General features: G+C 40.8%; 2 protein-coding genes across 2 annotated transcripts; one reads left to right on the top strand and one right to left on the bottom strand.

The window, feature by feature from the left end:
- Positions 1-8,885: 8,885 nt before the first annotated feature.
- LOC125526893 (ubiquitin carboxyl-terminal hydrolase 5-like) lies at positions 8,886-17,205 on the bottom strand. Its single transcript, XM_048691500.1, has 12 exons — positions 16,653-17,205; positions 15,878-16,022; positions 15,605-15,664; positions 15,425-15,520; positions 14,838-15,251; positions 13,967-14,107; positions 13,722-13,892; positions 12,233-12,490; positions 11,994-12,142; positions 11,326-11,805; positions 10,582-10,852; positions 8,886-9,483 (listed from the first exon to the last, which is right to left on the bottom strand). Exons 1-12 carry the CDS (start codon positions 16,757-16,759, stop codon positions 9,301-9,303), a joined length of 2,475 nt encoding a protein of 824 aa, XP_048547457.1. The 5' UTR covers positions 16,760-17,205; the 3' UTR covers positions 8,886-9,300.
- Positions 17,206-17,454: 249 nt separating this feature from the next.
- LOC125526892 (ubiquitin carboxyl-terminal hydrolase 5-like) lies at positions 17,455-25,609 on the top strand. The gene is made up of 12 exons (XM_048691499.1): positions 17,455-17,843; positions 18,474-18,618; positions 18,832-18,891; positions 18,976-19,071; positions 19,245-19,658; positions 20,389-20,529; positions 20,604-20,774; positions 22,005-22,262; positions 22,353-22,501; positions 22,690-23,169; positions 23,643-23,913; positions 25,012-25,609. Exons 1-12 carry the CDS (start codon positions 17,455-17,457, stop codon positions 25,192-25,194), a joined length of 2,757 nt encoding a protein of 918 aa, XP_048547456.1. The 3' UTR covers positions 25,195-25,609.
- The last annotated feature ends 1,840 nt before the right edge of the window (positions 25,610-27,449 follow it).

Below are 27,449 nucleotides of genomic sequence, written 5' to 3'. Positions count from 1 at the left end.
ACCCATGTATGATTTACAACGAGACAACAGATTTGTTGGAAATCATACATACAGATGTATGTGGTCCGATGAATGTTGAGGCTCGTGGCGGATATCGTTATTTTCTCACCTTCACAGATACTTAAGCAGATATGGGTATATCTACTTAATGAAAACATAAGTCTGAAACATTTGAAAAGTTCAAAGAATTTCAGAGTGAATTGAAAATCATCGTAACAAGAAAAAAGTTTCCTACGATCTGATCGGGGAGGAGAATATTTGAGTTACGAGTTTGGTGTACATTTGAAAATGGAATAGTTTCGCAACTCACGCCACCCGGAACACAGCGTAATGGTGTGTCCGAACGTCGTAATCGTACTTTACTAGATATGGTGCGATCTATGATGTCTCTTACTGATTTACCGCTATTTGGGGATACGCTAGAGACGCCGCATTCACGTTAAATAGGGCACCATCAAAATCCGTTGAGACGACGCCTTATGAACTGTGGTTTGGCAAGAAACCAAAGTTGTCGTTTCTGAAAGTTTGGGGCTGCGATGCTTATGTGAAAAAGCTTCAACCTGATAAGCTCGAACCCAAATCGAGAAATGTGTCTTCATAGGATATCCAAAGGAAACTATTGGATACACCTTCTATCACAGATCCGAAGGCAAGACTTTTGTTGCTAAATTCGGAAACTTTCTAGAGAAGGAGTTTCTCTCGAAAGAAGTGAGTGGGAGGAAAGTAGAACTTGACGAGGTAATACTGTACCTGCTCCCTTATTGGAAAGTAGTACATCACAGAAACTGTTTCTGTGACACCTACACCAATTAGTGAGGAAGCTAATGATAATGATCATGAAACTTCAGATCAAGATACTACTGAACCTCGTAGATCAACCAGAGTAAGATCCGCACCAGAGTGGTACGGTAATCCTGTTCTGGAAAGTCATGCTACTAGATCATGATGAACCTACGAACTATGAAGAAGCGATGGTGAGCCCAGATTCCGCAAAATGGCTTGAAGCCATGAAATCTGAGATGGGATCCATGTATGAGAACAAAGTATGGACTTTGGTTGACTTGCCCGATGATCGGCAAGCAATTGAGAATAAATGGATCTTCAAGAAGAAGACTGACGCTGACGGTAATATTACTATCTACAAAGCTCGACTTGTCGCAAAAGGTTTTCGGCAAGTTCAAGGGATTGACTACGATGAGACCTTCTCACCCGTAGCGATGCTTAAGTCTGTCCGAATCATGTTAGCAATTGCCGCATTTTATGATTATGAAATTTGGCAATGGATGTCAAAACTGCATTCCTGAATGGATTTCTGGAAGAAGAGTTGTATATGATGCAACAGAAGGTTTTGTCGATCCAAAGGGAGCTAACAAAGTGTGCAAGCTCCAAGCGATCCATTTATGGACTGGTGCAAGCCTCTCGGAGTTGGAATAAACTCTTTGATAGTGTGATCAAAGCATTTGGTTTTATACAGACTTTTGGAGAAGCCTGTATTTACAAGAAAGTGAGTGGGAGCTCTGTAGCATTTTGATATTATATGTGGATGACATATTACTAATCGAAAATGATATAGAATTTCTGGATAGCATAAGATACTTGAATAAGAGTTTTTCAATGAAAGACCTCGGTGAAGCATATTGGGCAAAGATCTATAGAGATAGATCAAGACGCTCTAATTGGACTTTCACAAAGCACATACCTTGATAAAGTTTTGAAAGTTCAAAATGGATCAAGCAAAGAAAGGGTTCTTGCCTGTGTTACAAGGTGTGAAGTTGAGTCAGACTCAATGCCCGACCACTGCAGAAGATAGAGAGAAAATGAAAGGTGTTCCCTATGCTTCAGCCATAGGCTCTATCATGTATGCAATGTTGTGTACCAGACCTGATGTGTGCCTTGCTATATAGCAGGGAGGTACCAAAGTAATCCAGGAGTGGATCACTGGACAGCGGTCAAGAACATCCTGAAATACCTGAAAAGGACTAAGGATATGTTTCTCGTATATGGAGGTGACAAAGAGCTCATCGTAAAATGGTTACGTTGATGCAAGCTTTGACACTGATCCGGACGATTCTAAATCGCAAACCGGATACGTGTTTACATTAAACGGTGGAGCTGTCAGTTGGTGCAGTTCTAAACAAAGCGTGTGGCGGGATCTACATGTGAAGCGGAGTACATAGCTGCTTCGGAAGCAGCACGAAGGAGTCTGGATGAAGGAGTTCATATCCGATCTAGGTGTCATACCTAGTGCAGTCGGGTCCAATGAAATTTTTGTGACAATACTGGTGCAATTGCCTTGGCAAAGGAATCCAGATTTCACAAGAGAAACCAAGCACATCAAGAGACGCTTCAATTCCATCCGATCTAAGTCCAGTGGGAGACATAGAATTTGCAAGATACATACGGAGAATGTTGCAGACCCGTTGACTAAGCCTCTCTACGAGCAAAACATGATCAGCACCAAAGCTCCATGGGTGTTAGAATCATTACTGTGTAATCTAGATTATTGACTCTAGTGCAAGTGGGAGACTGAAGGAAATATCCTAGAGGCAATAATAAAGTTATTATTTATTTCCTTATATCATGATAAATGTTTATTATTCATGCTAGAATTGTATTAACCGGAAACATAATACTTGTGAATACATAGACAAACAAGAGTGTCACTAGTATGCCTCTACTTGACTAGCTCGTTAATCGAAAGATGGTTATGTTTCCTAACCATAGACATGAGTTGTCATTTGATTAACGGGATCACATCATTAGGAGAATGATGTGATTGACATACCCATTCCATTAGCTTAGCACCCGATCGTTTAGTATGTTGCTATTGCTTTCTTCATGACTTATACATGTTCCTATGACTATGAGATTATGCAACTCCCGTTTACCGGAGGAACACTTTGTGTGCTACCAAACGTCACAACGTAACTGGGTGATTATAAAGGAGCTCTACAGGTGTCTCCAAAGGTACATGTTGGGTTGGCGTATTTCGAGATTAGGATTTGTCACTCCGATTGTCCGAGAGGTATCTCTGGGCCCTCTCGGTAATGCACATCACATAAGCCTTGCAAGCATTGCAACTAATGAGTTAGTTGCAGATGATGTATTACGAACGAGTAAAGAGACTTGCCGGTAACGAGATTGAACTAGGTATTGGAATACTGACGATCGAATCTCGGGCAAGTAACATACCGATGACAAAGGGAACAAGTATGTTGTTATGCGGTCTGACCGATAAAGATCTTCGTAGAATATGTAGGAGCCAATATGAGCATCCAGGTTCCGCTATTGGTTATTGACCGGAGAGTGTGTCTCGGTCATGTCTACATAGTTCTCGAACCCGTAGGGTCTGCACGCTTAACAGTTCGATGACAGTTATTATTATGAGTTTATGTTTTTGATGTACCGAATTGTTACCAAGGTTAGGAGTCCCGGATATGACACAGGACATGAGATATGGTTCTCGAAAAATGTCGAAAGAGTGACAACAATTGAAATTGCTATTATTGATGTACTACTTCGTGTATACTAAGCCCAGAGTAATTTTTCGCGGCTGATTTCGTGAAATAGCGAGATACCGAGTATTACAATCACAGATACATGTCACCCCCAAGCGGAACAATATTTTGGTCACCATAAAAGGCTTAAGACTATCGAAAGAGAGCAGAAGGGAGCACCTAAAAGATATGGGTCAACGGCGACTGCCTGCTCCCACCTGCGTCGATTGGCAACTAAATAGAAAGACGAGGGCACACCCCCCTAAATTTCCTTCTCCCGCCCCCATTATCTTATCAACCTCTCACCAATCTAGAATAGGATACTATCTCCTAATCCAGAAAGAGCTCCACCTCCTCGCGCGCAAAAATAGGGTCGTTTCAATCTCTCCATTGTCTTGCTATCGACACCATGAATCCTTCTATAAAAATACCTGGTACAATGGAGCACCACCTGAAAAGATTACACCGAGGGAGTAGTCGAGTCTTTAGTTGAAATCTTCTTAAGAAAGACGACAAATAATTTTATTCTCTTCTTTTCCATTTGTATTTTACTTTTTGCTCTATATGTATTGCGTTCATTTCTTACTCCCACTACCCACATCAATTCCATTGAATAGCAAAGGGAAATTCTTATTAATTGGCTAATCTCATTCGCTGACGCTGACGGATATCTATTTTTCTTAGATATTTTTTATGTAGTCTGTTTTTTCATCAGAGGAGCTTTACATTTTTTTTTTATTTTATTTTTATTTGTTATTATCGGTATAGCAATACTATAACTCTTAATCATAACTCTATGCATTTATAATTTAAATAAATTATCATGATAATATACAACGCTCGTAAGTCCCTGCCGGCCCCTTTATCCGAACGCCCTAATCTGTTCGGAGTCCGAGCATCCCGCACTGCACACACGGCTTCTTATGGCATCCAAATCAAGACTTAAGTCGCCGTCTCATGCTTACCGTGCTTGCGCCCACTTTCTCGTGCGGGAGACGTCATCATACCGCCGTACGTTCGTGTGTCTAATATTTACAGCTCCCAGTTGTCGCTCTAGCCAGGATACGTAATCCACTCTCCCCTCCTCTTGCAATCATCCCATTGAATCTTGCGTGTCGTCAGACTTTTATCTACACCTATCCTCTGGGCACACTTCAAACACAATCTTGCCATGGCGCTGACTGCAGGACCAACCGGTACGTCAAATATAACGTGCTGTACAGAGATTGGAGGACAGCCCCGAACTGCATGCGAAAGACCATGCGCTCGAGGCCCGGCCAATGCATCTCATGTAAGTTCTGGTTCGGGCTATCATATAGGAAATGCACTGGAATTAGAGGTCTACACGGCAGTACCTAAACTACTTATATATATTGACACTAACTTTTGCTTCAATGACAAATACACATCGAACGTCCCGTCATGATGGCTCTCTTGCGTGGAAAGGACCAACGATAGGCATTTTCTGAAAATATGTTAGAGTTCGCCTACTTGTTGTAAAATGAACTATTGTGTTACCATAATGCCCTACGGTGTTTCTTAATAAAATTAAACTCAGGGAAGAGTTTTTAGTTCTGTAGGTGAACAACCTCACCAATCAATATTATGTAAATCCAAATGAATGCTAACTTCACTAAGGGTTTACGGACCTCTCCTGCTCGTGTTGTAATTTATGACTCCTTATCCCAAAAGAATGAAACAAAGTCATGAAGTATGAGTGAGTTTATAACCTATTTCTCATCGAAAGTAAAGTAGCCTGAATCAGGTAAAAACCATTTCTGTTCCTTCGAACGTCTACGAGAATAGTTATAACTGGATCTTTGCAGCCTTTAATGCACAAGTCCTATTACTGGAGCGAGACTCCCACCCGAGTCCGCCGTTTGAGAGAGAGATATCCAATCCACATTCGGTCTGAACGAAACAAACCGCGCTGCAATCAGCTCGGGGTGTGCCGGCTCAATTGATTTCTAGGGATCAATTCCTACGAGCCCAAACATCCCTAGTGTAGGCAAGGCACCCGCTGCCCTGGGGTGGGCGGGGACGCGCTGGTAAAGTCACGGGCTCGGCATTGCCACTAACATGGCTAAGGCTTCCGCACTGAGAAACGTTACGGCGGGGAAAGCCGAGCTCAGCATCCTAATCCAACTTTGAACAACGACCACGGGCTATATGCTGGGCGGCGAAGTACAATTCGGAGATATCATTCCTGGCTGCACCCCTTTGGACCATCCACGATGCGGGTGGCTGTCCTTAGGCGCCCAACGGCTAACTCCCTGGTTACGCGTGCACCTCTTTTTCGAACGCGGCCTTCTGCCGAACACGCGCGATCGCTCTGGTGTAAGGCACCGGCGGTGGTTTGTTCGTCATAGCGAGTATCGACGTCGTCTTAGGTGGTTGTCGCAGGCAAAAGTGGAGACAGGAATTGGTTCTGTACGTCAGTCGGAAAGACAATGGGAGGTTGCCAACAAACTCTTAAAAAGCACGTGAACCGAAACGCATGTAATAATGCTACACCACGGTTCAACACAGCGGCTTAAACGACGCTAAACTGCATGCCCCTTCATAATAATTTAAGATAAGAAAGTGTACAACAATCAACTACTTCTAGCCCCTTGCAATATGCACGCAGCGTTTAACAGGAACCCAGGTCTCTGGGTTGACGCCAGGCATTTTTTTCTGGTTTCCAATTTTTTTTTGCACTACCCGCATCAATCCGATTGTTCGAAACACAGCCAAAAAATAATTCAACATTAACTATGAACGGCCAATATGTCACTAATGCTCATCTAACATTACTACTCCCCCTCTCTGCAGAAGCCTCCTCCAATGTATTACAAAAGGAACGAATCCACTGTTTGCGCACAAAATAGGCAAGTGCAATTTGAGCCAACTATTTGCATCCTTACCAGGAGCATCATAATTTAGCATCACTTGCATATCTTTCAATGTGTTGGCACGAATAGCAATACACAAACAGATTATCGCTGGAATGCCGCTCTAATTGACGAACACTTCAGAGGCCATTGGTGAATCGAGCTCAGGGTCATTACGCTTATACGATCGTACTGCGTCCTAATACAACCATGCCCACAAGTCCCTCTTCACTGATATAACCCGTCCCTCCTCAACTGACAGGGTGTCCATTTACGACTCTGCACTCTCTGTGTGTAGTAGCTGGAACGCATGCACTCTTTCCTCTGTATATGGATGCGCAACTTCTTCCTCTCCATTGTAAGCTACTTGCTCTTTCTGTGCTTGCAATTTGAGCTCCTCTTTCATGTGGCTGCACTGGATGTGTGCAGTATTCGCTCTGACAGCACTTACTTATGCCGTTTTCGTTGTCTTTTTCACTTTACATTTTCCTGCACTTAGAGACTTATCTCTGTACCCTAACTTAGTTGCTTATACGTCGCCTCAACTGAAAGTCGAATTTGATCTCAAACATTTTTGATAGGATGGAGGTCAACATATGGTAGTGCTGTCAATTCACATAATAAGACTGGATCTGGCACAGAACTAGAACTGGAAATCTATATCATAACTAATATAATTTGTTTACTGACTTGCAACCTAAATATTAATTTGTGCCACATGTCTGACAGACTTTTAGATCAGATCGCAATAATCAATGATCAATATTTACTACTGTATAATTAGGTTTGATGAAGTCTGGATGGTCAACCATAATTGCAAGAACTTTGTGCTGAGCACTAGCCGTGATAAGATGTTGCAAATCTTCATCACCTCTAATTATAACCAACCCATCTGAAATTGTTTTCTCAGGTAAGCACCAGTAAAGTATGTGCTCATTGGCAGGATATCCCAACCAATTTAGGTGCTCTTCTAAGACTGCATATGAAAATGTGCAAGCATCAACATAGTCAAAGACCTCCAAAGAAGAGTTATAGTACTCTAGGGCACTGATAGGTCCATAGAAAATACCACCATGTTCCAGCACTAATGTAAAGAAAGGAGTGTGAACACTCTATCCCATTGCTGAGTCACACACTGCATCCAAAAAGGTCAGAAATTCGGTGCAAAATTTAGTTAACTTCATATAACACTGACCAGTTAACTGCACAAATTCAGTTAACTGAATATAACACTAACAGTTCACTATGATTCGAAATCCAACACTACAGGGACTGTAAGCGAATCTACACAAAACAAAATACCAAATTCACATAAGAAATACAAAATAGGGTGCTTCCACGCAACAGCACTATCTTCATGCCTGAAACCCAGAACTTCCTACATAAACCCTAGACTAAATGCATCGCTCAAAACCCTAGCTTGCTTTCATGGTAAGAATGTCACATTGCAAGATCAAAGCAATTCAGAACCTTGAATCTGCTTCCAAATCGCACGGATCCGGTGTACTAGGCCGTACTTGGCCGGGCACATACAAGAAAAGGAACATGGAAGAGGAGATGCAGGGCAAAGGACTGCTCGCCATAGTCTGGAGGAATGACAGCAGGCGGCCAGACTAGATGAGCGGAGGGAGGCGGCACTAGACCGCCGAAGAGCTCCGGCGAGGCAGCCATTGTTGCTGACGTTAGCAACAGCCACGCGTGCCCCGACAGGGGGAATGATGGAGAAGGGGGGCGAGTGGGGATAAGCTACAGGAGTTTCCATCGACATAATTGTTGCTGACGTCAGCAACAGCTGCGCGTGCCCCGACAGGGAAAAGGATGGAGAAGGGGGGCGAGTGGGGATAAGCTACAAGAGTTCCCCTCGACATAATAAATTTAGGTGCTCCCCCGTTGCTGTCCAGCCTGTACTGCGGGTTGATTATAAGGAACGGCAGGGGCTCTTTGCAAAAACGCACGCGCTGACCGGCTTGAGGCCAGTTCACTTGTCGCTTTGTGATTGGTCCAGGAACTAAGTTGCACATTGGGCACAAGTTCTGAAACTAGATAGGGTCGTTTTACAAGTTTTAGGACCAAACCATCACATTGTGAGAAAGTTGACGGACTTCCAATGCTTTTAACTCTTTTAGATACGAGAACTCCAACGTATCATTGCAATTTTTTAACCATCGGGTTTTACATTATGGGTTGAACTTTCGCCATCGATATTAACTAAGAAAATATGAGGTATATGCTAAAAAGGAATACTATAGGATTTGTATTCAAGAGATCTACCGTACAATTTTTGTGACATACTAGTTTATATTTCATTTGCTAAACTTAAGATGTAGGTTTGACACAAAAGACAAGGGGTCCAATAAACCAAGACAAAGGGAGCAGAATTGCAGAAACGACAGCTTACTGTAAACATAGGACTAGATAATAATAATTCAAGGAAAAAAAAGAGTAATGCACCAACTTCTCCATGGCAAATTCACGGTTCCACAGATCAAAAAAAAAATTGTACCTCAAACAAGCATGAAACAGGTAAAACAATGCCCTGTGGCATAGCATTAATGATAAAAACAGTAAGGTGTACACTAGCTACGTACATATAACTATGAAATATAAAACTCTAATCAACTTGAACAAGGCGGTGCAACCTAATGGCCCATCTTTCATTTCTCTTCTAGGCAGAACTAGAAAGATGAACATGGCAAGCAAACCTACACTCTGTCCAAGCTATATAGCCGCAGCAATATCCACCTAGTTAACCATTCGCTATGTTCTCATCATTCCCCATCTGTATTGACAGCCAACTTCTAATGGTATTCCTCCCGTCCGCTGTATAGCCACAATATCCTATGGTCTCACACCGAAACCTTGCAATTCCACACACAAAAAAGGAACCCAAAGGGTTCTTCTAAAATTGCAAAGCTATGCAACAACTCAGATTATCTTTGGCTAGATCTGCGGCTTCGTTTCACACATGACTGGGTTCCATTGCTTGCTGCTCCATCTGCTTCTCTAACTCTTCTGTAGAACAGCACGTAAGCTGCACCTGACTTCACTTCTTCTTCATTGATGGCAGAAACATGGCTATCATCAAAATTGTACCACCTGTTCTCATCCAAGAGCTGCACAAAATACAACTCCCCATTAGACTTCTAGATTAGAGCCAACACACAGGCAAATAAATAGCTCTACAACACAATAAGTAGAACTAGGAACTCCGGAAGACAATGTGGTACTATAAGTTTCTATAACCAATTTCTCCTTTCTGACAATGCAGATTAAATGAATGTATGTGCTTAGGCAGCATAGCTAGCAAAGTCTGCTATATATCCAATAACGAGATTGAAAGAGCAACTAAGTAAGGGGGTGTTTGTTTCCAGGGACTTTTTTGTGTAGGGACTAGAAAAAGTCCCTCTTAGAGACTTTTTTACCAAACGGGAGGGACTTTTTAGGGACTAAACTAGGCATTTGGGACTAAATGAAGAAGACTCTCAAGGAGAGTCTTTTTTGGGACTTTTTGGGACTTTTCCAACAATGCCCCTCCATGCATTTAATGGCCCGCCACCCCATGGTGTTGTTTGATTGTTATTCTTCTATATACTAGGGGCAATATGGTCATTTAATAACCTCTAGGAAGGGACTAGGGACTTTTTAGTCTCTGCAAACAAACAGGGAGGGACTTTTTAGGGACTAGAGACTTTTTTGTTGGGACTAGAAAAAGTCCTAGGACTTATGAACCAAACAGGGCCTAAGCATTGCAGGAATAACTGCAGTTAAAGATAGAACACCAACAATTTAAAACAATGCATTAGTATGATACTTCGGCCCCTACTTCCAAATACATAAGGACATGCAATAACAAGTTGGAGGTCCTAAGAAGCTACCACTGGTGTCCTTCAGAGAAATAAACTGAAATTGCGGAAGCAATATTACTCCCTCTGTTTTTGTATACAAGGCCACTTTGTTTTCATGTCATACTTTGACTTATAATTTTGGTCGACAAAATATGGCTTATATGTCAACAAAAATGTATCATCGGAAGGTTATTTGAAATGTGTATCAAATGGCATGCTTTTTGTGGCATACAACTCACATTTCAATAAAATGGTCAAAGTTAGACATAAAAATATGAAGTGGCCTTGTATACAAAAACGGAGGGAGTAGAATTTGAGAAATTAACCTTTTTTTGGAATAATTAAAAAAATGAAGTAGAAAATAACCTTTATGTAAGCAGTATAATGCCCACTCGCCATGCTGCCATAATGATTGCTAACAGCATACAGCTCATAAGTTTGACGCTGAGGTATCTTGTTAGCAATATAGTTTGTCAAATCCAAGTCATGTATTGGGAAATTAACAAAAGTTTCCAGCTTATGCTTAGTTGACCTACTAAATGAAAATCTCTTCAAATGAATAACTAACACTTCTGGTAGTCTCCATAAATCAAGCTTTTTACTAGCTTGCCTTTGCTCCTTGCACCTTGGACAGTACCTAATTCAATTAACATAACTCTGTTAAACTAAAATGTAAAATTAAAGTTCTAGGCACTTGAAAGGAACAGTTATAGCATGTGCCTGTTATAAGATATTTCTAATAATCTGTAATGGGCTAAAAGTGATGCTTTCAAGATCAGTGCACAGGAAAATAATATAACAACCATGCAGCGCCATTATTTTCTGCATCGAAGAGGACACTGATATTTTGATTTTCCAGTTCTTTCTCATTTACATAGATTCATATTTAGCAATGCAAGGTATCCATGAAAATACTAAATCCTAAGCCTACGAGTGAGATTATATCAAGTGAAATGCAAATGCAGATAACATAACTACTACTTGACATACTGTAACCCCTATGTTGACTGAAACTGAATATCAGCTAAGCTAGAGTTAGCAACACTTGCATGAACAACATATTTGCAAACATCAAAGGTATCTTCAGGGGGGGCAGTATTGAATACTAACCACATTTCTTCAGGAACAAGTGGTTCTTCTCTCAAGAAAGCATCCAAGCATGCATAGAGTGAGAGAGGTTCACCACGGGTTCTCTTGGCGGGAGGAGCATACTTAAACACCTCTGGAAGGTGATGGTTTGTGTTCAACTTTTTAAGATCTAACTTGGACCAGTTGACAAAAATAACAGTTGCAACCGAAGACTGCGGAACCCTGATAACATAATCAGTTTGCTCAATCACTGTGTTGCTATCATCAATCAACTGTAGCTGAAATTTGCTGCTGTCGGTGTGATAGCTTTGTGTTCTTGTGGAAAGAGAACTTTGAACTGCCGAATGTTGTGCCACATGATTTCTGAACATGGGCACAAGCATTTTACGGGCCATCTCATGGATATCAGAACCGGTGACAGTTTCATTGCGAGATATTTGTGCAAGAAGAGGAACACCATATGGCTTCCAAGAGGTTGAGCTGCTATTGTTTCCAAGGTCCCTACAGAAGCAAAGCTATTATTTAAGAAGAATTTGATGCACAAGAAGTGCTTTCCCACTATTGCATGTTAACAGTTAATGGAAATGGCATATGTTGTGTTTGCTGTTATATACAGCAAGCAAGTTACTAAAGCTATCGCCCTAGCAGAATAAAAATGCAACTTATGTCTTTTTTGTCTCTTTGCTTACAAGTCTTCACGGCGATGCACAAATTGAACATAACTTGCCCTTTTTTCCAATCTTGGAAGCCTATAAACTGCCAGGTGATCATCATCTTTAATTGTAGAAAGCTGGAGCACTGGATCCTCGAGAATAAGATGGATCCTATGATTACGTATCTGCAAATACAATACAAAGAAAATAGATTTACTAACACGATGAAATACAGCAGCATATGCTTGTTAAAAAATGGGTATTTTGTAACAAACCTCGGCAATTAGAAGTCTCTCTTCATTTCTAAGCGAGCATGCGTTGCTGAGTGCTTGGATAAGGTCCCTGCACCTACCTTGCTTGGGTACACTTACAGTGTATGGTATTGGTGGAGCACTCCCATCACAAGTGAAAACCACAACAGTCATGCTCCGCGTTGAAGCAAATTGTAGAGGTAAGGAAAGATACATGAATGGGTCAAATGTCACTGAAACCTTTCCACATACTGGACAGACCAAAGTTGACTTGTACTGCCCCTGGAAATTAAAAGGTAACATTTAGCAAAAATACCTCTGCCCAGAAGTCAGAGATCAATACACCATAATTTCATGCTAGACGTCTCAACCTTGTACTATTTCACAAGACTTTTTTAAGCGCTGGGCGCTGGGCGCTGGGCGAGTGTTCCACCTGGCCTAGTGCAATGACAGCTTAAGAGGCGCCTATGCACGCTTAAGCATTTTGTACGCATAAGGCAGCAAGGGGCGGCTGGGTGCATTTTTCAGAGAATACAGGCTCTAAACTCTGCAACACTAGCCCAATAAGGCCCATTATGGAACCCTAGCTTGCAAACCCAATCCGAACCATGCTCTAATCTGAACCATCCGTCTATACTCCTCTGTCTCTTTCCCTTGCCTGATCCCCTTCCAGACACACACCAATGGTGGCGCTGCAGCTCCTCCACTGCCTACTCCCGTCCAGGCACGCGTCAATGGCGGCTGCAGCTCCTCCTCCGCAACTAAATCTGTTTCCCCACCTCAGTCCCTCTTTCCCCATAGCTGCCTCTCTTCCCCATGGTCGTCGCCTCATCAGCGCTGGAGTACCTTGTCAGCCGCCTAATTTTTTTTTTTTGACAGAAAGACTGTAAGGGAACCCCCTACAGTATAATTGGTGCAACAACCCCAAATTGCAAGTACCATGCCTTGAACCTGGGTGGGTGGGAAGGCATCAGCCCCTTCCAACCACTAGGCTATGCCTTAGTCAGCCGCCTAATTCACTGCCTAGGGCCAAAACAAGGCGTTTTACCTCCGCCTAGCGCCTAATCGTGCGCCTAGGAGCACCTAATTTTTCCACGATATTTCATTCTAGCAACATACTGCATTGGCTAGCAATGGAAAGCATTTGACCGTCAACAACATAAAACATAACAGCCAATAAGAGGACTGTCACATTTATTGCAGAACTCCCATCTCATACGCGGAAACAGTGGAGCATACATTAAACATGGGTGTCTTTCTGCTACCTTGCTGCATAGCAGAAACACAAAAACTGCAAGAACATGCACTAGCATCAGTTGTTTTTCCATGTCTGTTTTCACTATCATGGGGTCATCCAAATTTAATCAAAATATCCCTTTAAACTGACAAAGGTACAAAAAATACATAACGACTGCAAGAAACTAAAACATGACCAGAAGGCCATGAACCACCTCTTTACAGCATCGAACAAAGCGATTCGTACAGATTTGGCCATTTGGGAGTTGAGACTAACCTGGCATACATCAACAATGATAGAATCATTTCTGGCAATGTGATTTGCCCAATACTCATCAGCAACCTCTTCATCTGATCGTCCCTCAGCATCTTTGGATTTTAAGTAAGGTCTATGTTTCACACGGTTCAAGTCTTCATGCAGTCCATCCAGGAGGAATGCCAACAGCTCCTGGAAGTATCAAGATACAGATTTTTGAGAAAAACTGCAGATGGATAAGGAGCTGTCTAACGAAAGAATCAAACCTGTGAATCGTGTTGGTTGTATCCACTGAACTGAGGTGCAAACCGAGACAACTTTGTTTTGAATGGTCGTGGAGACACTGGGGTGCGGCTAGGAGCCCAAAGTTTTCTCAGTAGCTCTCCAAAAGCTAATGCAAGTTCACCCTACAAGACTACCATCAGATCTCAGTAAAATTAATAGGACACATAGATGCAAATGATCATGAGGTCATAAAAAATATAGCCATTGTTACAAAAAGCAAAGTTATTTCCGTATTAACAAGCAACATTGATGCATTAAAACTTCAGCATGTTCCACAAACCTATTTATACCAACTGTAATGTGTAAAGATGTGAGATCTCAATGGAAATACACATGAGATTTTGTCTCTCCAGCAAATAAACTACTTCTGGTTTAAACACAACTATGTATGCAATAAAACTAGACAAAGCTGCTGTAACAACAGAAAGGGTGCACTCTGCCAGATGCGATGATGGTATACAGAAACACACAAATTTCATCCATATTTAAGATAAACTGACAAATTTGTTTTAGTGAAAAAATTATGAATCTGAACCACAATAAAGATGAAGGTACAGGACACAATAAACGATAGCAGTAAGACTACAGTGGTGAAGGTACGCAATGCCCACAGAGATTCAAGGTAAAATTAACTGAATCTAAAAAATCTAAACAAGATGCAATTTTACTTCTGTAGCACATTCAGTATCTGACATTTTTATGGTTGTTACATCAACACTAACAAGTATTTCTTACAAATATAATCATGCTCACAAGTTATACTGAATGCATAACAGTATGTCCAGTTGCTTCACCAGATAAGGGCTAAGTAAAGCATCAAGATTTTAAGGTCGCGCTAGAGAGAGTACTTACCACCATACCCAGAGGATTGTGCCAATTAATTTCACAGTGGTAATCTTCACGAAAATATCTAGCAAACTCTGGTGTGTGCACAAGACATTGTACAGCACTGTTCATGAAACATGTGTTTCCCAAGTTAAGTAGCCCAGTAAGACCTGACGGAGATCCCCTGGTGGTCACACCAACAGTACCAGGAACATTATCCAAGTCACCACTGGAAGAGCGCAGGTACTGGCTTTGCATAAGACTCGAGCTGTAGCTTCTGGAACCATAACAGAGTGATGCTAAATTCTCATTTGAGAATCCTGATTTCGAAGCATCTGTCATCAAATAAGTTGATGCGCTTCCAAAATAATCTTCTTGGATCGAACTCATGCACGCACCATCCAAACTACCATTTGCATCAGTGGCGACTTCAACGAGAATCTGCCATAATAATATAAACATTTCGTAGTTAGGATCATTTACTCTGGAAACGGACAGACATAATTGCCCTACAAATTAGTGTCATTACCACCCAGCAGAAAGTGACAAGAAGTCAAAAAATATTTTTAAAACAGCTCACGACTACCAACAATGATGTAAAGTCCAGTTCTCACATCTTGATCCATTTGAATGTTGGCATCATCAAGAGTTTTCTCCAAGTTATCCATCAAAGCATGCTTTGTTCGACCATAGTAGTCCCAAATGCACACCTACCAATAACAACCATAATGAGTAAGCAAAACTTATACGTGCAGTAAAATCCATAGGAATAGACATTCGAATACAACAGCTACCTCATCTGGTACCAGATCAAAAACCTCACACGCCTTCTTACGGAGCTCATCAACTGTAACCTGCATGAATTTTCAGATTATAAGTTTTTACATTAATTCACAAGGGTTCATCTAGTCTACTTCTACAATGAGTAGTGTCATTACACGAATTCTACAGAAATGTTTCTGTATAAAGGATCTATCGTCTCATAATTTACATAATTCATTACTATGAATAAATGGAAATGAAATTATTTTATATATTTTACAGTGGACAAAGATATAAGGGCGTACCTTCTTGCTTATCCTTACTACAGCTTGCTCTCCTTTCGGCATCAGAAGTAACTGCAGACGTAAAGGATAAACTTCTATGGCTAGATCAGTTTGAGACAAGCCAGTATTGATTGCCTTTCTTGGTAGTGTTGGCCCTCCGCCATACCTGTTAACGGGTTTTGATAAAAATGAAAAGGTTAAGCTAAGTTAATACGAACAAGATTTCAAAGTTTACAGTGTCAAGCAAGCAAACGAAAAAATGGAAGCTCCGCTTGCCAGAGAAGATTTCAACTTCTTTTGTCGGATAGTTATCCACCACAGGCTGTGAAATATGTCGCTTCCAAAACAATCGTTCTACAGATAACAATGCCTTCTGTTCTCAAGAATTTGCGCGACTAGGATATTGTGACCAAAAACCATTTGTTCACCAGTATCTTCATACAATCATTTTAGAAAGAAATATATTTGGTTATGTAACAAATAGTTGAGTCAAAAAGGGAGTCATAATATAACTTTCTAATATAATGAACCGAAGTTTGATGCTTCACTTAGCATGACAAATAAAGTGAATGAATTTAGTTTACAGTAATACAGGTAAATGGACTGACTGTAAACAGCCCGATGAACAATTAATCCATAGAATCAAATAAGGTGGCACAAGAGCGATAGGTCCATATTTTCAGACAGAGACACGTTGCTTTGTTGCTACCACAAGAAAAACAGTATCACGTAATTAAATGCACAGTGGCATTAGATTTTCGGAATCAGATTCGCATTCTGCACAAACGAGACATACCAACCATGCAGCTTTTCCCAGACTTGCTGAGGGAGCAATATATAATCACGGCCTTCAACCAAGGTATCATGTAGCTCAATCTGCATGTCGGAGACTTCAGATGCCATGTCATCCAACAAATTTGTATTGTCAATAGCTCCTGGCCTTCTAGGAGTATTTGAACCAAACTCATGATGATGAGAACCATTACTTGGTACACCAGCCAAATCTTGAATAACATAATCAATCCAACTTTGCCACCACCTATTTGAGTCAACCAAGAAACATATATGTCTAAGATCCAAAAGAAGAATACAAAAATGACACAGCAGGTCAGGATCAGTCAAACATAAGATGTGAATGCTATGTAAATCTGTATTTCAGATGACGCCTACAGAAACATAGTTTCGATGACATCTATCTACACTGTACAGCCAAGTATTACCTCCGTCCCAAAAATCTTGTCTTAGATTTGTCTAGATACAGATGTATCTAACACTAAAACGTGACTGGATACATCCATATCTAGATAAATCTAAGACAAGAACTTTGGGACGGAGGGAGTACATAACACACAAATCAAAGGAACAGCTAAAGCAATTGATCTTTCTCACACACAACGAAAGAGTGAGAATAGACGATTTATTGCATTTAGTGTTCTTTGATTTTGTGTTAGTTATTGTCGCTCGTTCAAAGTTCTGTTAGATTTGATTAGATATGATGCTATCCGTCCGTGTTAGTGTTAGCATACCATCTTATCTACAGACAAATCTAAACAAATTTTTGGACGGGAGTAATACGTTGCTGTACATGTGTTTAATAGATGTCAATCCGAAACTATCTTTCTGAGCTATCTGATCATTACAATAGCATTCACATCTTATGTTTGACTGATCCTGACCTGCTGTGTCATTTTTGTATTCTTCTTTTGGATCTTAGACATATATGTTTCTTGGTTGACTCAAATAGGTGGTGGCAAAGTTGGATTGATTATGTTATTCAAGATTTGGCTGGTGTACCAAGTAATGGTTCTCATCATCATGAGTTTGGTTCAAATACTCCTAGAAGGCCAGGAGCTATTGACAATACAAATTTGTTGGATGACATGGCATCTGAAGTCTCCGACATGCAGATTGAGCTACATGATACCTTGGTTGAAGGCCGTGATTATATATTGCTCCCTCAGCAAGTCTGGGAAAAGCTGCATGGTTGGTATGTCTCGTTTGTGCAGAATGCGAATCTGATTCCGAAAATCTAATGCCACTGTGCATTTAATTACGTGATACTGTTTTTCTTGTGGTAGCAACAAAGCAACGTGTCTCTGTCTGAAAATATGGACCTATCGCTCTTGTGCCACCTTATTTGATTCTATGGATTAATTGTTCATCGGGCTGTTTACAGTCAGTCCATTTACCTGTATTACTGTAAACTAAATTCATTCACTTTATTTGTCATGCTAAGTGAAGCATCAAACTTCGGTTCATTATATTAGAAAGTTATATTATGACTCCCTTTTTGACTCAACTATTTGTTACATAACCAAATATATTTCTTTCTAAAATGATTGTATGAAGATACTGGTGAACAAATGGTTTTTGGTCACAATATCCTAGTCGCGCAAATTCTTGAGAACAGAAGGCATTGTTATCTGTAGAACGATTGTTTTGGAAGCGACATATTTCACAGCCTGTGGTGGATAACTATCCGACAAAAGAAGTTGAAATCTTCTCTGGCAAGCGGAGCTTCCATTTTTTCGTTTGCTTGCTTGACACTGTAAACTTTGAAATCTTGTTCGTATTAACTTAGCTTAACCTTTTCATTTTTATCAAAACCCGTTAACAGGTATGGCGGAGGGCCAACACTACCAAGAAAGGCAATCAATACTGGCTTGTCTCAAACTGATCTAGCCATAGAAGTTTATCCTTTACGTCTGCAGTTACTTCTGATGCCGAAAGGAGAGCAAGCTGTAGTAAGGATAAGCAAGAAGGTACGCCCTTATATCTTTGTCCACTGTAAAATATATAAAATAATTTCATTTCCATTTATTCATAGTAATGAATTATGTAAATTATGAGACGATAGATCCTTTATACAGAAACATTTCTGTAGAATTCGTGTAATGACACTACTCATTGTAGAAGTAGACTAGATGAACCCTTGTGAATTAATGTAAAAACTTATAATCTGAAAATTCATGCAGGTTACAGTTGATGAGCTCCGTAAGAAGGCGTGTGAGGTTTTTGATCTGGTACCAGATGAGGTAGCTGTTGTATTCGAATGTCTATTCCTATGGATTTTACTGCACGTATAAGTTTTGCTTACTCATTATGGTTGTTATTGGTAGGTGTGCATTTGGGACTACTATGGTCGAACAAAGCATGCTTTGATGGATAACTTGGAGAAAACTCTTGATGATGCCAACATTCAAATGGATCAAGATGTGAGAACTGGACTTTACATCATTGTTGGTAGTCGTGAGCTGTTTTAAAAATATTTTTTGACTTCTTGTCACTTTCTGCTGGGTGGTAATGACACTAATTTGTAGGGCAATTATGTCTGTCCGTTTCCAGAGTAAATGATCCTAACTACGAAATGTTTATATTATTATGGCAGATTCTCGTTGAAGTCGCCACTGATGCAAATGGTAGTTTGGATGGTGCGTGCATGAGTTCGATCCAAGAAGATTATTTTGGAAGCGCATCAACTTATTTGATGACAGATGCTTCGAAATCAGGATTCTCAAATGAGAATTTAGCATCACTCTGTTATGGTTCCAGAAGCTACAGCTCGAGTCTTATGCAAAGCCAGTACCTGCGCTCTTCCAGTGGTGACTTGGATAATGTTCCTGGTACTGTTGGTGTGACCACCAGGGGATCTCCGTCAGGTCTTACTGGGCTACTTAACTTGGGAAACACATGTTTCATGAACAGTGCTGTACAATGTCTTGTGCACACACCAGAGTTTGCTAGATATTTTCGTGAAGATTACCACTGTGAAATTAATTGGCACAATCCTCTGGGTATGGTGGTAAGTACTCTCTCTAGCGCGACCTTAAAATCTTGATGCTTTACTTAGCCCTTATCTGGTGAAGCAACTGGACATACTGTTATGCATTCAGTATAACTTGTGAGCATGATTATATTTGTAAGAAATACTTGTTAGTGTTGATGTAACAACCATAAAAATGTCAGATACTGAATGTGCTACAGAAGTAAAATTGCATCTTGTTTAGATTTTTTAGATTCAGTTAATTTTACCTTGAATCTCTGTGGGCATTGCGTACCTTCACCACTGTAGTCTTACTGCTATCGTTTATTGTGTCCTGTACCTTCATCTTTATTGTGGTTCAGATTCATAATTTTTTCACTAAAACAAATTTGTCAGTTTATCTTAAATATGGATGAAATTTGTGTGTTTCTGTATACCATCATCGCATCTGGCAGAGTGCACCCTTTCTGTTGTTACAGCAGCTTTGTCTAGTTTTATTGCATACATAGTTGTGTTTAAACCAGAAGTAGTTTATTTGCTGGAGAGACAAAATCTCATGTGTATTTCCATTGAGATCTCACATCTTTACACATTACAGTTGGTATAAATAGGTTTGTGGAACATGCTGAAGTTTTAATGCATCAATGTTGCTTGTTAATACGGAAATAACTTTGCTTTTTGTAACAATGGCTATATTTTTTATGACCTCATGATCATTTGCATCTATGTGTCCTATTAATTTTACTGAGATCTGATGGTAGTCTTGTAGGGTGAACTTGCATTAGCTTTTGGAGAGCTACTGAGAAAACTTTGGGCTCCTAGCCGCACCCCAGTGTCTCCACGACCATTCAAAACAAAGTTGTCTCGGTTTGCACCTCAGTTCAGTGGATACAACCAACACGATTCACAGGTTTGATTCTTTCGTTAGACAGCTCCTTATCCATCTGCAGTTTTTCTCAAAAATCTGTATCTTGATACTTCCAGGAGCTGTTGGCATTCCTCCTGGATGGACTGCATGAAGACTTGAACCGTGTGAAACATAGACCTTACTTAAAATCCAAAGATGCTGAGGGACGATCAGATGAAGAGGTTGCTGATGAGTATTGGGCAAATCACATTGCCAGAAATGATTCTATCATTGTTGATGTATGCCAGGTTAGTCTCAACTCCCAAATGGCCAAATCTGTACGAATCGCTTTGTTCGATGCTGTAAAGAGGTGGTTCATGGCCTTCTGGTCATGTTTTAGTTTCTTGCAGTCGTTATGTATTTTTTGTACCTTTGTCAGTTTAAAGGGATATTTTGATTAAATTTGGATGACCCCATGATAGTGAAAACAGACATGGAAAAACAACTGATGCTAGTGCATGTTCTTGCAGTTTTTGTGTTTCTGCTATGCAGCAAGGTAGCAGAAAGACACCCATGTTTAATGTATGCTCCACTGTTTCCGCGTATGAGATGGGAGTTCTGCAATAAATGTGACAGTCCTCTTATTGGCTGTTATGTTTTATGTTGTTGACGGTCAAATGCTTTCCATTGCTAGCCAATGCAGTATGTTGCTAGAATGAAATATCGTGGAAAAATTAGGTGCTCCTAGGCGCACGATTAGGCGCTAGGCGGAGGTAAAACGCCTTGTTTTGGCCCTAGGCAGTGAATTAGGCGGCTGACTAAGGCATAGCCTAGTGGTTGGAAGGGGCTGATGCCTTCCCACCCACCCAGGTTCAAGGCATGGTACTTGCAATTTGGGGTTGTTGCACCAATTATACTGTAGGGGGTTCCCTTACAGTCTTTCTGTCAAAAAAAAAAAATTAGGCGGCTGACAAGGTACTCCAGCGCTGATGAGGCGACGACCATGGGGAAGAGAGGCAGCTATGGGGAAAGAGGGACTGAGGTGGGGAAACAGATTTAGTTGCGGAGGAGGAGCTGCAGCCGCATTGACGCGTGCCTGGACGGGAGTAGGCAGTGGAGGAGCTGCAGCGCCACCATTGGTGTGTGTCTGGAAGGGGATCAGGCAAGGGAAAGAGACAGAGGAGTATAGACGGATGGTTCAGATTAGAGCATGGTTCGGATTGGGTTTGCAAGCTAGGGTTCCATAATGGGCCTTATTGGGCTAGTGTTGCAGAGTTTAGAGCCTGTATTCTCTGAAAAATGCACCCAGCCGCCCCTTGCTGCCTTATGCGTACAAAATGCTTAAGCGTGCATAGGCGCCTCTTAAGCTGTCATTGCACTAGGCCAGGTGGAACACTCGCCCAGCGCCCAGCGCCCAGCGCTTAAAAAAGTCTTGTGAAATAGTACAAGGTTGAGACGTCTAGCATGAAATTATGGTGTATTGATCTCTGACTTCTGGGCAGAGGTATTTTTGCTAAATGTTACCTTTTAATTTCCAGGGGCAGTACAAGTCAACTTTGGTCTGTCCAGTATGTGGAAAGGTTTCAGTGACATTTGACCCATTCATGTATCTTTCCTTACCTCTACAATTTGCTTCAACGCGGAGCATGACTGTTGTGGTTTTCACTTGTGATGGGAGTGCTCCACCAATACCATACACTGTAAGTGTACCCAAGCAAGGTAGGTGCAGGGACCTTATCCAAGCACTCAGCAACGCATGCTCGCTTAGAAATGAAGAGAGACTTCTAATTGCCGAGGTTTGTTACAAAATACCCATTTTTTAACAAGCATATGCTGCTGTATTTCATCGTGTTAGTAAATCTATTTTCTTTGTATTGTATTTGCAGATACGTAATCATAGGATCCATCTTATTCTCGAGGATCCAGTGCTCCAGCTTTCTACAATTAAAGATGATGATCACCTGGCAGTTTATAGGCTTCCAAGATTGGAAAAAAGGGCAAGTTATGTTCAATTTGTGCATCGCCGTGAAGACTTGTAAGCAAAGAGACAAAAAAGACATAAGTTGCATTTTTATTCTGCTAGGGCGATAGCTTTAGTAACTTGCTTGCTGTATATAACAGCAAACACAACATATGCCATTTCCATTAACTGTTAACATGCAATAGTGGGAAAGCACTTCTTGTGCATCAAATTCTTCTTAAATAATAGCTTTGCTTCTGTAGGGACCTTGGAAACAATAGCAGCTCAACCTCTTGGAAGCCATATGGTGTTCCTCTTCTTGCACAAATATCTCGCAATGAAACTGTCACCGGTTCTGATATCCATGAGATGGCCCGTAAAATGCTTGTGCCCATGTTCAGAAATCATGTGGCACAACATTCGGCAGTTCAAAGTTCTCTTTCCACAAGAACACAAAGCTATCACACCGACAGCAGCAAATTTCAGCTACAGTTGATTGATGATAGCAACACAGTGATTGAGCAAACTGATTATGTTATCAGGGTTCCGCAGTCTTCGGTTGCAACTGTTATTTTTGTCAACTGGTCCAAGTTAGATCTTAAAAAGTTGAACACAAACCATCACCTTCCAGAGGTGTTTAAGTATGCTCCTCCCGCCAAGAGAACCCGTGGTGAACCTCTCTCACTCTATGCATGCTTGGATGCTTTCTTGAGAGAAGAACCACTTGTTCCTGAAGAAATGTGGTTAGTATTCAATACTGCCCCCCCTGAAGATACCTTTGATGTTTGCAAATATGTTGTTCATGCAAGTGTTGCTAACTCTAGCTTAGCTGATATTCAGTTTCAGTCAACATAGGGGTTACAGTATGTCAAGTAGTAGTTATGTTATCTGCATTTGCATTTCACTTGATATAATCTCACTCGTAGGCTTAGGATTTAGTATTTTCATGGATACCTTGCATTGCTAAATATGAATCTATGTAAATGAGAAAGAACTGGAAAATCAAAATATCAGTGTCCTCTTCGATGCAGAAAATAATGGCGCTGCATGGTTGTTATATTATTTTCCTGTGCACTGATCTTGAAAGCATCACTTTTAGCCCATTACAGATTATTAGAAATATCTTATAACAGGCACATGCTATAACTGTTCCTTTCAAGTGCCTAGAACTTTAATTTTACATTTTAGTTTAACAGAGTTATGTTAATTGAATTAGGTACTGTCCAAGGTGCAAGGAGCAAAGGCAAGCTAGTAAAAAGCTTGATTTATGGAGACTACCAGAAGTGTTAGTTATTCATTTGAAGAGATTTTCATTTAGTAGGTCAACTAAGCATAAGCTGGAAACTTTTGTTAATTTCCCAATACATGACTTGGATTTGACAAACTATATTGCTAACAAGATACCTCAGCGTCAAACTTATGAGCTGTATGCTGTTAGCAATCATTATGGCAGCATGGCGAGTGGGCATTATACTGCTTACATAAAGGTTATTTTCTACTTCATTTTTTTAATTATTCCAAAAAAAGGTTAATTTCTCAAATTCTACTCCCTCCGTTTTTGTATACAAGGCCACTTCATATTTTTATGTCTAACTTTGACCATTTTATTGAAATGTGAGTTGTATGCCACAAAAAGCATGCCATTTGATACACATTTCAAATAACCTTCCGATGATACATTTTTGTTGACATATAAGCCATATTTTGTCGACCAAAATTATAAGTCAAAGTATGACATGAAAACAAAGTGGCCTTGTATACAAAAACAGAGGGAGTAATATTGCTTCCGCAATTTCAGTTTATTTCTCTGAAGGACACCAGTGGTAGCTTCTTAGGACCTCCAACTTGTTATTGCATGTCCTTATGTATTTGGAAGTAGGGGCCGAAGTATCATACTAATGCATTGTTTTAAATTGTTGGTGTTCTATCTTTAACTGCAGTTATTCCTGCAATGCTTAGGCCCTGTTTGGTTCATAAGTCCTAGGACTTTTTCTAGTCCCAACAAAAAAGTCTCTAGTCCCTAAAAAGTCCCTCCCTGTTTGTTTGCAGAGACTAAAAAGTCCCTAGTCCCTTCCTAGAGGTTATTAAATGACCATATTGCCCCTAGTATATAGAAGAATAACAATCAAACAACACCATGGGGTGGCGGGCCATTAAATGCATGGAGGGGCATTGTTGGAAAAGTCCCAAAAAGTCCCAAAAAAGACTCTCCTTGAGAGTCTTCTTCATTTAGTCCCAAATGCCTAGTTTAGTCCCTAAAAAGTCCCTCCCGTTTGGTAAAAAAGTCTCTAAGAGGGACTTTTTCTAGTCCCTACACAAAAAAGTCCCTGGAAACAAACACCCCCTTACTTAGTTGCTCTTTCAATCTCGTTATTGGATATATAGCAGACTTTGCTAGCTATGCTGCCTAAGCACATACATTCATTTAATCTGCATTGTCAGAAAGGAGAAATTGGTTATAGAAACTTATAGTACCACATTGTCTTCCGGAGTTCCTAGTTCTACTTATTGTGTTGTAGAGCTATTTATTTGCCTGTGTGTTGGCTCTAATCTAGAAGTCTAATGGGGAGTTGTATTTTGTGCAGCTCTTGGATGAGAACAGGTGGTACAATTTTGATGATAGCCATGTTTCTGCCATCAATGAAGAAGAAGTGAAGTCAGGTGCAGCTTACGTGCTGTTCTACAGAAGAGTTAGAGAAGCAGATGGAGCAGCAAGCAATGGAACCCAGTCATGTGTGAAACGAAGCCGCAGATCTAGCCAAAGATAATCTGAGTTGTTGCATAGCTTTGCAATTTTAGAAGAACCCTTTGGGTTCCTTTTTTGTGTGTGGAATTGCAAGGTTTCGGTGTGAGACCATAGGATATTGTGGCTATACAGCGGACGGGAGGAATACCATTAGAAGTTGGCTGTCAATACAGATGGGGAATGATGAGAACATAGCGAATGGTTAACTAGGTGGATATTGCTGCGGCTATATAGCTTGGACAGAGTGTAGGTTTGCTTGCCATGTTCATCTTTCTAGTTCTGCCTAGAAGAGAAATGAAAGATGGGCCATTAGGTTGCACCGCCTTGTTCAAGTTGATTAGAGTTTTATATTTCATAGTTATATGTACGTAGCTAGTGTACACCTTACTGTTTTTATCATTAATGCTATGCCACAGGGCATTGTTTTACCTGTTTCATGCTTGTTTGAGGTACAATTTTTTTTTTGATCTGTGGAACCGTGAATTTGCCATGGAGAAGTTGGTGCATTACTCTTTTTTTTCCTTGAATTATTATTATCTAGTCCTATGTTTACAGTAAGCTGTCGTTTCTGCAATTCTGCTCCCTTTGTCTTGGTTTATTGGACCCCTTGTCTTTTGTGTCAAACCTACATCTTAAGTTTAGCAAATGAAATATAAACTAGTATGTCACAAAAATTGTACGGTAGATCTCTTGAATACAAATCCTATAGTATTCCTTTTTAGCATATACCTCATATTTTCTTAGTTAATATCGATGGCGAAAGTTCAACCCATAATGTAAAACCCGATGGTTAAAAAATTGCAATGATACGTTGGAGTTCTCGTATCTAAAAGAGTTAAAAGCATTGGAAGTCCGTCAACTTTCTCACAATGTGATGGTTTGGTCCTAAAACTTGTAAAACGACCCTATCTAGTTTCAGAACTTGTGCCCAATGTGCAACTTAGTTCCTGGACCAATCACAAAGCGACAAGTGAACTGGCCTCAAGCCGGTCAGCGCGTGCGTTTTTGCAAAGAGCCCCTGCCGTTCCTTATAATCAACCCGCAGTACAGGCTGGACAGCAACGGGGGAGCACCTAAATTTATTATGTCGAGGGGAACTCTTGTAGCTTATCCCCACTCGCCCCCCTTCTCCATCCTTTTCCCTGTCGGGGCACGCGCAGCTGTTGCTGACGTCAGCAACAATTATGTCGATGGAAACTCCTGTAGCTTATCCCCACTCGCCCCCCTTCTCCATCATTCCCCCTGTCGGGGCACGCGTGGCTGTTGCTAACGTCAGCAACAATGGCTGCCTCGCCGGAGCTCTTCGGCGGTCTAGTGCCGCCTCCCTCCGCTCATCTAGTCTGGCCGCCTGCTGTCATTCCTCCAGACTATGGCGAGCAGTCCTTTGCCCTGCATCTCCTCTTCCATGTTCCTTTTCTTGTATGTGCCCGGCCAAGTACGGCCTAGTACACCGGATCCGTGCGATTTGGAAGCAGATTCAAGGTTCTGAATTGCTTTGATCTTGCAATGTGACATTCTTACCATGAAAGCAAGCTAGGGTTTTGAGCGATGCATTTAGTCTAGGGTTTATGTAGGAAGTTCTGGGTTTCAGGCATGAAGATAGTGCTGTTGCGTGGAAGCACCCTATTTTGTATTTCTTATGTGAATTTGGTATTTTGTTTTGTGTAGATTCGCTTACAGTCCCTGTAGTGTTGGATTTCGAATCATAGTGAACTGTTAGTGTTATATTCAGTTAACTGAATTTGTGCAGTTAACTGGTCAGTGTTATATGAAGTTAACTAAATTTTGCACCGAATTTCTGACCTTTTTGGATGCAGTGTGTGACTCAGCAATGGGATAGAGTGTTCACACTCCTTTCTTTACATTAGTGCTGGAACATGGTGGTATTTTCTATGGACCTATCAGTGCCCTAGAGTACTATAACTCTTCTTTGGAGGTCTTTGACTATGTTGATGCTTGCACATTTTCATATGCAGTCTTAGAAGAGCACCTAAATTGGTTGGGATATCCTGCCAATGAGCACATACTTTACTGGTGCTTACCTGAGAAAACAATTTCAGATGGGTTGGTTATAATTAGAGGTGATGAAGATTTGCAACATCTTATCACGGCTAGTGCTCAGCACAAAGTTCTTGCAATTATGGTTGACCATCCAGACTTCATCAACAATTTTAGAGAATATTTGATATTGAAGATGCCATCTGCTAAAAGTCTTGTCAGAATGGCCAACTCAATTGTTGGTGCAAGCAGTGCAACATCTACTCACAGCATCATTTC

Source organism: Triticum urartu, unplaced genomic scaffold, assembly GCF_003073215.2.
Source record: "Triticum urartu cultivar G1812 unplaced genomic scaffold, Tu2.1 TuUngrouped_contig_2206, whole genome shotgun sequence".
NCBI classification, from domain to species: domain Eukaryota; kingdom Viridiplantae; phylum Streptophyta; class Magnoliopsida; order Poales; family Poaceae; genus Triticum; species Triticum urartu.
This window is presented reverse-complemented; position numbering and strand designations above follow the sequence as displayed.